Source organism: Molothrus aeneus, chromosome 8 (assembly GCF_037042795.1).
Source record: "Molothrus aeneus isolate 106 chromosome 8, BPBGC_Maene_1.0, whole genome shotgun sequence".
In the NCBI taxonomy this organism is placed as follows: domain Eukaryota; kingdom Metazoa; phylum Chordata; class Aves; order Passeriformes; family Icteridae; genus Molothrus; species Molothrus aeneus.
Window position 1 is genome coordinate 27947689 of NC_089653.1, and position 12366 is coordinate 27960054.

General features: G+C 41.4%; 1 protein-coding gene across 1 annotated transcript in view; it reads right to left on the reverse strand.

The window, feature by feature from the left end:
• Window positions 1-1461: 1461 nt before the first annotated feature.
• CCDC186 (coiled-coil domain containing 186) overlaps window positions 1462-12366 on the reverse strand; it is a 35419-nt gene continuing 24514 nt past the window's right edge. Inside the window, exons 11-16 of the mRNA XM_066554558.1 lie at window positions 10362-10617; window positions 9605-9794; window positions 8530-8610; window positions 7297-7507; window positions 6045-6264; window positions 1462-5354 (exon numbers count right to left, since the gene is read on the reverse strand). Of these exons, the coding sequence (XP_066410655.1) occupies window positions 5271-5354; window positions 6045-6264; window positions 7297-7507; window positions 8530-8610; window positions 9605-9794; window positions 10362-10617 (1042 nt within the window). The 3' untranslated portion in view covers window positions 1462-5270. The remainder of the gene's footprint in view (window positions 5355-6044; window positions 6265-7296; window positions 7508-8529; window positions 8611-9604; window positions 9795-10361; window positions 10618-12366) is intronic.

Genomic DNA, 12366 nt, shown 5'->3' on the forward strand with positions numbered 1-12366 from the left:
AGCTTCAGACTGTTGTTTCCAAGTGGCAGCGTTAAATACCCAGGAATTACAAATAAACCTTGATTTTTGGTCACATCTGTCACCAACAACTGTACCTGCTATCAGTGTAAAAAGCTGAAAGAAAAACTGAGCTGCACAACAATTTCAGTATGGGTTATGCAGGTAACTGTAACCAGAAGAATCACTGGGAGCCCTTGGCCTGGTCCTGGGAAGCTTGAGGCTCTTTGCCATTAAATTTCAGCAAAATATAGGACAGCCCCCTCTCTCATTTAAGGTACTCTGGGAGATACTAGAATAAACTCCATAAATTATCACCTTCACTGTATTCTTTTTCCCTTTTTCTGGCTCCCTGCAAGGACAGGACAAGACAACCCATATCAATCCATTACTAGGTTTTTAATAGAAGCACTGCCAGCAACAAGACACGATCACTTACTTAGCCATGAGAGTATTAAAAATACTCTCATGGCTAAAAAACTGAAAAAAAACCCCTAAAAAACTAAAAATCAACTCTACAAGATCTCGACAAGAGAATAAATAAATCAGAGGAGCAAATGTGGAGCTGCAGCCAAGGTTCCTTGCTGCTGGGATTGTGGGATTCCCAAAATTCAGGCTGTGGAAGGGAAAGGCAGCGAGGGCACCGGCAGGGCCTGACTGCAGTCCTTGACTGCAGCACAGCTGTGCCTGTCCAGCGCAGCTCCCAAGGGATGAACGCCGTGGCAGAGGTGTTTTCCCTGGCTCGGCTGTTCCTCCCGGCGGCAGTACCGGAGAAGAGGCACTGCCACCTCCTGTTGAGCGGGTGCAATCGGCAAGCAGGGGCTGGGGCAGAACGGCAGCACTGCTCGGATTGCCTGGGCACAGTCACACCCACCCGAGGGCAACGAGAAGGGCTTTGGTGTAAGACGATTTTTAGAAAGCTGGGAAAGCACGTCTTAGAAATAGGAAGAACAGAGATCTCAGAACTAGAAGCAGCTGCAAAGTCTGAAAGTAGAAAAAGTTGCAATAGTATAGTAAGGACATGAAACAATAGCTTTAGTTTTAGCTTAGCTAAGATAGACCTTAAGACTGCAGAAAAATATGTTTAGAAAGATAGTAGAATGTCTTAAGCTTACTTAATTAAGCTTACTTCATTACTTAATAATGAAGTATTGTATATTGTTAATAGAAAGAAGACAAGTAAGCACTGTGTGAAGCAGGTGTATGTGTACTTTTAGTAATTGGCTAGAACAATTGTCTGTAAGCTTTAGCAATGTGCTATTGGTTAGAAAGTTTTAAAAATGCTCCATAACAAAAATCTTAAGCTGTTGCTGGTTGGACATGAGCTTTTGCCATCTATTGTCTCAACTATGTAATGAGGCTGATGCTGTGATAAAAGCTCACAGAACATATCCCTGCAGTCCCATTCTGTTAGTGAAAACATCTCCCAACACCACAGTGGGACAAATCAGACCCAAAGCAGGCTTTCATACATTTGTATGTTTATTATTTCAAAGTACAGTATATACAGAAGGTATAGCAATACCTTTGAAAACTTTATACAGAAACAGGTATCTACAAAATGAAATCAACAAGACATTCTGTGTACAGGACTTACACACATAGATTGGAAGAATCGACAGTTTCAGTTAGAACATGAAAATGGGGAAGGAAACACCCATCCATCTGGAAAAGTCTAAATACCACCCAGCTCCCTCTGCCACACAGGCACCTGTCCCTGGACAGGTGAGACAGGGCACACCTGATTCCTTGTGCCACCACTGCTGGCACAGGAAGGGTGAAGGCCCCTTGGGCAGGCCTTGCCCTCTGAACCCCTCCCTAGATTCAGGTCTCTGCAGCATGTGGACACTCAGGTTTACACTTGATGCACTGGAAGCCAGACATACTGGTTTTAAATTTTTCCTTTTTTTAGTTATGAACCAAAATGTTGCAATTAAAAATATTTTTAGAGAGATACTACAGGTGTTGCCAGCAACAAGTGAAGATAATGAGAAAATGTTCAAGGAAGAAATCAATCTCCAGTTTTCTGGACATTATAATTAAAAATATTGCACAAGTCTGTATGGCAGCAAGCCAGTGATTTCTGTAGCACAAAATCGTATTCTTCAGGTCAGAGGGTCTGGCTTCTGACAGTGACACTGCTGGATTTTACAGAGGGTGGAAAAGCATAGGCAGCTTTCTTGTAGGGCCTCTAACAACATCTGTTTGTGCGATGTTTGAATGAAAAGAGCACCCTGAGTATTTAAGAAACAGATGTTTAAGCTTGTAAGACATAACCAGCCACAAGCTTGGAATTTTCAAAAGCAGCCTGTGGCAATTCCACGTCTAATGGGCACTGAATTTCAGTGACAGGCATGTAGCTACATGCTCCAGGCTGCCTTCATGATTAGTTTATCAATTCACCAGTTTGTGTCGAAAATTCAGTTCATCTGAGGACAGTTTTCAGTTTCAGGTCCATAGTACAATTTCCAAAACAAGGATAAGTGGGATGAGATTGCTACACAAGGCTCACACCCACCCCTGCACCAGCTGGTGCTCACCTGTGAGAGCCACCGCACGGAAACACCTTTCCACAGCAAGTGTGCTCAGTGCTGCACCAACAGCACCACACTCCTGACAAGCCACCCCATGGGAACAGGGCCAGCAACATTTCATGGCTGATACATCACTGCCTCTCAAAAAGGAGGAACATCCTTGTGCCAAGTTGCTGTGGCTGACCCCACCAGGCACTCATCACTCACCCACACCCCAGGCTGACTGGAGAGTCACTTGCCAATGTGCAAGCCAGAATGACTTTCCCATCTCTAACAGATATGTTTAGAATAACACCTGTGGATGACAGCTTTGGTCCATGAAAACAGCGTGCACAAAAAACAACGTGGTATTTTGGCTGCTTTGTGTGTCTCCATAACCAAGGGGGGAAAAAAAAAAGTCTGAGAAGTTATTAGTGCTACAAAGAGCCAGCAGCATTTCAGCAGGGCAGGAGGACAGCTAACTAGGTTTCTCAACTTAAAAGGAGAACAACCATGCCAAAAAGAAATAAGAATTTCCACAAAGCCATTGCACTGATTCCATCTGCACCACACCCCTCCTTCATTCACACTGTACACCTGGAGAACATACATTAAAAGATTACAATATTAACATAGTATCTAAAATACTGGAATCATTCATCTGAATGCCTGAAAACATCCAGAGACCTGGTACATTAAAGCATGAAAACACAAACATACAAGAGCTAAGCTATGTTTTAGCATGCAAATTGTTCTAAAGTACTTTCTCTCGGCAGAAGGTCCAAGCTCAGTCATGAACAGCTGTCTGTTTGCTTCCTGGAAGCTGTGACAAATCTGTTTCAGCACAGCCAGGTATTTGCCATTTCACATCACTTAAACAACAGTAAAGCAGAAGTAGTCCCATGACTGGACTGGCCCAAATTTCCTAACATTTCAGATAACCACTGCTCTCAGGAATTAGAAAAATAGATGTATAAAAACCCACCCAGATTAAAGGCTTGCAGTTTCTATATAATAGTTGCTCAGGTTTTAAACTATATTTGCTCCCATTCTCCCTTTCCAAAGGGATACTTAATCCTTTGACACTGAAGGGACCTGCCATCCCAAACTCCTGAAGCTCTCTGGACCACAAACCAGGTCTTGATCCCACAAGGATTTTCAGAGATGCCCATCTTTAAACTAACAAGGAAGTCCCACTGTCTCGAACCAAACTATTCAAATCAAATTGGGCTCTTTTGCTCAATTTGCTTTATTACAAACCTCAGGCAACTTAGTGGCATGTGGGAATGGAGTTCACATCCCTAAGTCACCCAGATGTCTGATCAATTATCCTCCTCCATGCTGCCAAATTCAGGTCCTTCATTTGGTGTACGATGCAAACAGTATCTGCAGCAAGACAGATTCTCCCCACACCCCCCTTTTTGATTAAAGTAGCTAAAGCATTGCTATTGTAACTGTACATTGACTTTTCATGGCAATAGGAAGTTCAAGTATTTAAAAACCTGAAGTATGTATTTACAGGGTGATCTGATCACTTGATTTTGGTCAAAAAGTGACAGATACAGAAACTGTGCATTTACTGCTGGAATAAAGGTATTTCAGATCCTGTGTATTACTTATCCTGGAATTAAAATGTGAACATGATGTTGTAATTAACCCAAATCTTGTCTCCTTGATACTCTTCGTCCATCACCATCTCAGCTACTGAAGGATTAAGTAACAGTTTTTAGTTACTTCCACCAACTAATTCTTCACAACAGTAAAATCAAGCAGTTGCACAGATTTCTGTGCCACTTTCACAGTCCAACTATTAAAATCCCATTTAGATCTATTTCTTACCATTATTGTCACTAGTTGGTCTAGCCACAGCTAATGAGAAAATTTATTGGCTTCCATTTGTCTTTGAAAGCAGATGCAATCACCATGTCTACATGTACTTACATAGATTGACAATGGGCAGCTTAAACTCCTAAATGCTGTTAGTTATGCAGAAGCCCAGAGAACTTTATTAACCAATTAATTATCTGTTATCAGACTTCTTTTGATCCCTACGTCTAAGGATCAAGGGTTTACAAAATTTGCTGAACTGACATTGGTTTCAACTACATGAATTCAAGAACTGTTTCAGAACACTTTCTAATTCCTTAATTGTACTGTTGTTTCACTCCTCTGGAATAAAGAAATCGACCAGTTGAATGCTAATCTAAAGCAGAAAATATGCAATATCATGGTCACCACTTAAAACCCAAAATTTTGTAACAAAGTATTCTTCCATGCATATGTCAAAAATGCTTAATCAACCCAAAGATCAGAAATAATATGCAAGAAAGGAAATAAATGTCTTAAAGCCCTTAAAGCTCAGTAACACTGGATATGTTCAATAGCAACTAAGACATAATTGGCTTTATTTTTTTTTCAAGCTCCATCATTAAGAGACTGATTAATTACACAGTGCAGAAATTAAAATCTCATGGCAACTCACTTCAAACAGTCTGCACTGCAAAGCATCTGTATTTCAAATAGAAGTTTCAGATAAATGTAGTGTGCAGTGAATTTCAGCAGTGCCTCAGGCTGGTCCTGGGTAGACAGAACCACACAGATGCCAAACCCTGTTGGTCTCTCACACAAGTGAGCCTGTGTGGCCAAAGGCTTCTTCTGCAAAAACCCAGATGCTTGTGCTGGCAGGCAGAATGTAAAACAGTGATCTGTAGCACCTGCCTTTTCTGCATCTTCAGGTTGGTTAGTCCCCAGAAGTTTTAGTTATGTCTGCTTTATTCTCTGTTCCAGTTCATGCTTGTGTTTAATAAGCCGTTCTATTTCTGTTCCTAGAGTCTGCAGGTTCTCCTTTGGGGGGGGAGAAATTAAAAGATAAGTTATACAGGGAAATGAGTCCATCAGCACAAATGCACTAATAAGTCAAAATTACTGCTTATGTCAGCAGGTTGATACTTTCAAGTATCCAGAACAAATGCAAATGATTAGAGTCAGAAAAAAACAAACTCATTTCAGTAAGAAACTCAAAGCTCTTGGCAAGTCCTTTTTTGTAGTTACCAGTATTCTACAGGATGTCTAGAAGGTAGAATGCTAGTTCCCCTAGCATTCAAGGGGAATGATGATTACAGGAAGAGATCTCCAGCTTGTGCAGAGCCCTGCAGCCCAGCTGGCAGCCTGCACACCATTTTCCAGCCTGCCACCTCTCCCTGGCAGCAGATGTGCTGTCCCAGGAGCAGAGTCTGTGCTCCTGCCCCACATGCCCAGGGGAGAGCATGCAGAGACCCTTCCCTGCTGAAGGCACAGGCACTCCAGAACTTATTTCAAGCAGCAGCTCATTAGTGCAGCATACTCTGAGGGTCTTACACTGGAGGTACATGGCCTCATGTCACATAACTCCCTGGTTAACCCTAATTTTAATCTGGTGCTACCAGTGGCACCAAATCACAATGAGCTGGCTTCTGAAAAGCTTTTAACAGCATGCAGTGAAGGGAGCACCTGAGAACCACAACAATGTGCAGAAGAACTGGCACAGCTACTCACCTTCAATGTAATATTCTTCAGTAATGTATCTTCTAACACAGCCTGAAGCTTCCTGTTTATCTCTAAGGAGAGTTCCAAGGTGAGCCCACTGTCTGCAGGGTGAGATGTGTACAGAGATGCCATGATCCCCCCACGCCTGCTCAAGTGTACTTTGTTGAAGTCAGAGGCCTCTGATGAAAGTGTTCCGGCTTCTTCTCGCAAAATGTAACTCTGGATAATTCTGGAGTGAAAAATAAACCAGCAACATCACAGCATTACGAGGTGAGAAGAGTCAGATGCTGCAGTAACTTCAGATTCCTGCCATAAGTAATTTTATTTTCAAGCAGTACTGTATTACCAAAAAAGGAGTAAAAATTTACTCTTGCAATTTCTATGTCAGAGGAAAACCTGAGATACCAACAGTGATACAGGAAATGCTGGTAAGCCAAGAGACTACAATGTGCAGGGTTTACTTATTTAAAAGTATTTTGAAAAGCTACTGGGACAAGAAAGGTAATTTAAAAAGTCAACTTTTCTTTGCTCAAGGACTCCAGACATGGAATCTTAAGCTTTCTACACATGAGAAAAAAAATTACAAAGCCACTTCTCAGGAGTCTTCCCAAGCTGTGATCATGTTCTGTGAAATGGTACCAGCTGGGCATAAATGTATGGACTCATTAAGCAAGGGCTGTTCCTAACAGGCAACTGCACCTTCCAGAAGCAGCTTTATGCCAGCATTTCTTACCCTCCTAACTGAAGTTCCAGACATTATCCTGTAAGATGAGATTTTCATTGAAGTGGAATCTTGTCTCACACATTAACCACTGACCACCTTTGGCTCAGATACATCATCTGTTTGATGTGTATACCAGAGTACCATCTGGAATAATGCAGATTCTCCTTCCAAAACAAACACAATCAGCACCCTTTTAAGCACATGAGGAGAATGGACTCTTCTGTTAACCAGTGGCAGCAGTCCACCACAAATCAGCCACCTGCTGACCATTTTGCTACCAAAAACCCACTTGTGCCAGTTTATTCCTCCTGAAAAAATTCAGTAATAGTACTAATTGCCAAAAACTTGGCAATTACTGTAACTGCTGGGAAAAAAGAAGGAAAAAAAACCCCATAAAACTAATTCCATCTTGGAAATCTAGTGTCACTGCAATATTTTTACTGTTTTAAGCATTTTCACTAAGACAATTTGTTTCCTTACTTGTCTAGTGCATCAGCTCAACAGTGAAAACCTGCATGAACAGAACACAGAACATACTTGGTTTTTTTCCTGATTTCCTCCACCAGCTGTTTGATGTGATCCTCCATAAACTCCATCTTCTCATTTTTTCGAGCATGTGCCTTCTGCAGCCTCAGTATTCTTTCCACCAGGACAGCCTTGTCCACCTCTGGGAAGCTGTCCACAGCCACTGCAGAGCCAGTGTTCTCGGGTGAGCGATCCTCGGTGCTGCTGCGCGCGTTCAGGGACCCTGCCAACACCACAGGGCTTGTAAAAACTCCTCCACAGCCTACACCAGGTGAGGAGCCCCCAGCAGAGCAGAGCATGCACTCACTACCTGTCAGGAGCTGAGGATACCTGCCCCAGGATGCCAGTTTCTCTTTATGTTAGTGGGGTTTTCTCTAAAGGATCCTTGCAGTGTTTAAATGAGACAGGCTGGGACAGCGCTGCAGTCCCCTCCTGTGGGTGCACTGCCTCTGGTGTAAGTGTGCTCCCTTCAGGAATGCTTATTCCCACTTAAAATTTATTTTGCACAAGACTGAGCTGATTTTAAATGTGTGTTTTGGAGTAAACTAAAATTACAATACTATGAAAAGTGTACAGACTCACAAAAGCCCTACATATAAACACTCTGCAGCACTGATTACTTCGAGCTTGCAGTATTTACTTTGTGCTGTTCTTTCTAAGCATTTGTCTCTCTCACACAGTGAGATTACAGGACATCTGGACAGACCTAACCCAACTTGAAACCTAAAGATATCAAGGAAGGAAACATGCTGTTTTCAGTGCTAAAGATCACTCCTGTACTTCTACTGGATAGAAAGTAATGAATATTACATAAACCCACTGATGTCTCTAATGATGCTAATTGATTTCTCATTTACACAGTCACAACTGTCAATAGGGCAATTAGACAATGTTGGACACCACTGCTCATTTTTATTTTGCCTCTAGCAGCATGTAAAAGGAGCATGTATAAACTGGAGTCCTCTTGAGCTTCCTCCAAACATAAAAGCAATAAAATGAAAAAGGCAGGTATTTAAAAAGAACCAAAATATATAAACATCATAAACATTACACTTTAATCTCATAATAAGCACCTACAACTGCAGTCAGTCAAGTGCATTTTGCTGCTTAGAGGCTATTTTGTCAGTTTTAATGGGAGGCTGCCCACACACTGCATATGCACAAACCACATAAAGAGCAAACACACTGTGGCAACCTTGTTAAGACTGAAGGGCTGTTTGGCAGCCCTGCTATGTGCTCCATTACCTGATGAACTGGAACGGCTCCCCATGCTGCTGACTTCTTTGTCATAATTACCATTTTCCATCTGATCCAATTTCCTCCGTGCTAAAAGTATTAACAAAATGATGATTACCAATAGCACAGCAAGAAATAAAAATTACAGTGTTACCCAACATACAGAACCTGTAATCATCTCTGATCTGCACTAATTTAACATGATGTCACAACTGAAAGACAATGGTAGCAACTAAAAGTAAAACCCAAGCAGCACCTGGAGGTAACACCCACCACGATCCCTGCACACTGCTGCGTTTGCCAGTTGAAGGGGTAATGTCATATATAGGATTAACTGGGACCAGTAAGATTTCAATTTGATTTTACTTTTGATTAGGTCTGCCATGTAAATCCCTACTGATGCTGGCAACTCTGTTCCAGCACCTCATAACTGTGTCACTGCAGCAGTACTTGTGCCAGAAGCACCACTCACTCAGTAGGGATCAAGAGGGAAAGCACACAGCTGTTCTTAAACGCACAAAAAGGGACACGGAACTGGTCTTGCAAAGTGCCAATAGGATCTCTTCTTTCAAACACATTTGATTATCTTCAAATCTATTTTCTATTCATGCATTGTTGGGTATTTGATGACTTCTATTTGTAGACAAAATTAGTCATCAGTCTCTCCATATCCACCTTTAAAAACTGAAGTGGTCTGTTAAAAAAATAACCAGCAATTCCTGATACAGTCAGCAACTAGGTAACTTCTGAATATACTCCTACACAGACCAGGATCCATATATACCTACAGTGACATTTCAGTAGTCAGATATATCATAACAAAGACTAACCTCTTTTGAAATAAATATTTCATTTAAAGTCTAAACCCACTTCAGAAGTTACATTTTAGATTGAAAGTTAACACAAAGGCCTGAAACTGCAGTTTCCACAAGGTCTAACTTGCTCACTGTCATTGTCTCCAGGGACAGGGAGAGTTTGAAGGGTGACACTCAAGCAGTGAGCACATACAGACAGGACCTGAATCTCTACCAGACACTGAGGGGGTCATAGATGGGGCTGTCTCATAAGTGACAATAATCTCCACCTAGCTGAAGTTGTTTTGTGAGGTCTTTCAGGTTGGCTGCGTGCTTGCGCTTCTGGGTAGCCAGGTCATCCTTCAGCTCATCCACGTGGGTCTTCAGGGCTGACACTTCCTCCTGCTCTGAGGCCAGCTGAGCCTGCAGGGCCTCTACCTCTGACTTTCTCTGATCCTCCTCCTTCTGTAACCTGATGGCCTGAAATTGGGATGTTATTTTCAGTCATACACAAAAAATTCCAGCCTAACCATAGTGCATGCTCAACATTCCTAACTGCACTTTACACCTGGGAATCATTCGCACTTTACATTTATTGTTTAGGCTGAACACTAGCATTTCACATGAATAGTAAGATTCCTCAGCTACCTCTAGAACTTCTACATGATACAGTACAAAGTCACATTACCTTCCATGACACACTAAGTTTATTAAAAATTACATTTATCTCATAATACAAACAGGACCTGAGGAACCACTTACAGCAACAAATTTCACAGGCAAATTAGAACCTTTTGCCTGTTTCATTTCATCTGAAAGTGAACGACTCTCTGCTCCCAAAAACCAGAAAGAGCAACACAGCGACACCTCCTCATTCCAGGGCAGTGTGCCTCAAAATTTCTTTCAGCCTGGGAACATGAGGTGTTCATATCCCACTGCTACTAATGACAAACTCAAGGAGAAACTTCAGTCAGGTAAATGAAGATACAAGGTGGTATTCATGTGCTACATCTTTATCTGCAAAAACAAAAAGCCCACTGTACTCACCAGATCATCTTTAGCCTGTTGAACACACTCCAGCTGATTCTGCAGCTCTCTTTCACTGTAAGAAAGCTTATCCAACTGGCTCTGTAAGGCATTGTTTTCAGACTGAAGCTGTGCATTCTTACTGGTTAATTTCTCAGTGAATATCAATAGCTCAGATTCTCTTTTCCGACTACCTTCAATGTCCTTCTGAAGATCAGCAACCAGAGAATTGAAACCATCTATTTCTTCCTTTAAAGCATTGATTTCTTGTTCATCTCTGTCAAAACAATTGTATCACATTAGGGATAACCTGAGCTTAAAGATACAAGTTTATTGCAATAAAAGCATTCAGGTCAAGTCCAAATAAGGCAGGGGAACAATTAATGACCCTGGGGTAGCTTTTAGTCACTGGATCATTTTAAATGTCAAGGGAGTTTTCCCTTTGTTTCACACCACCTGCAGTGCTGAAATGACAGATTTCTGCAGCCCACAGAGGACACTCAGGCATTAGCTCCTCAAGGAAGGCCAGCTCTCCATTTTCAACTTCTCCACATGACCTTCAGATCAGGGCACAAACAAAACCCTCAAAACCAGACCTAGTAAGTGAGAGGAAGGTTTGCAACCCAACAAAGTGGCCAATCTGTAAGAGGCCTTCTCTTTAGAAACAGGGAAAAAATGCAGTTTGGATTTCTCTAGGACAGCAGTATGGTGATTCCTGACATGTCCTTATCCAAGCCCTGCAGCTCTGAATCAAAGGACCTGTCGTACTCCACCTACTCCTCCCCCAAAAACAAGTCCTTCCCCTCTACAAAACAAGTTTTTGTTTCTACTGAAAGACTCTCCCATCCAATCCGAGTAAAAAATGCTGCATCTTCACTTATCATCAACATTTCAGTGTTTGAAATTAATTCCAAAATATAATAGCTGTTAAAAATGTTACAGACTAAAAACCTCCCTCTTATTTGCTCTTGCCATATTAGTTCATTAATTCTTCCATCATGGAATTGGATACACCTTTTCTAAAGCTTTACTTTCTAACATCAGCAGAAAAAAACCTCACCTTTCTCACAGGGAGTGTGTATACTCAAATTTAAAACTAAAATTAAAATTACACAAAGCAAGAGCACACATCTCATTTAATTTCCTGACAGACAGTGTAATTATGAGGAGGATCAATTCACTTTAAATCAACAATCCTGTACTGTTTGCTTCCCCAAGAAGAGCTGAGACCCAGTCATCTGTGCTGCAAAGTATCTCACCTGTAGCTCCCATTTAAAAACCTGTGCTAGAAGGTTGCATGCATGCTTGTATTTTACATTTTCAAATATGTTGTTTCATCATGACAGGAGAAAGCTCTGCCTAGCAGTCAGAGTTGGATCAGACCAAATTAAAGGTTTAGACCATTCTAAAAAAGATGTCTAGATTATCCTTAAATTTTGCAAATGAAGGAGACCAGGGAACACTGAGGTGATCAGTATCCAGTTCAGCCATGAAGTTCTTCCCAGCATTCAACCTAAAATCATATTCCTCCAGTGAACAAACATAGCTGAACAGTCAACATAATACAGCCTTTATACATTTCAGGACATCTGCACTGAAATTGAAATAAAAGACAATACAAAATTTAATGTAGGGATAATAAACGTTGTATGGGAAGGATACTGAAGAAAAAAAATCCAAATTGAATAGGAATGGGAGACATATTTAAGCATGTCTCAATTACTGAGAGAAAAAGATAAGTGGAAACACACATTTATAGTTTCACACTTTGATCACAGTCACTTTAATTCATTTGTCAAGATTCCAAGAGAAAAATAACTGTTACTGATCCAAGTGCAGGCTCCAGTAGTTTCCAGCACAGAGCAGTCCCTGGAAAGGCTGAGAACACCATGACCATACAGGTGACAGGCACACAGCACATGGAAAGTGGCTGATTTGCTAAGCCATGAGGAAAGCCTATAACTATGGAAATACTTTACAGTGATAAATAAAAACTGTTTACCAGAATGAGAGGGACAGACACAGG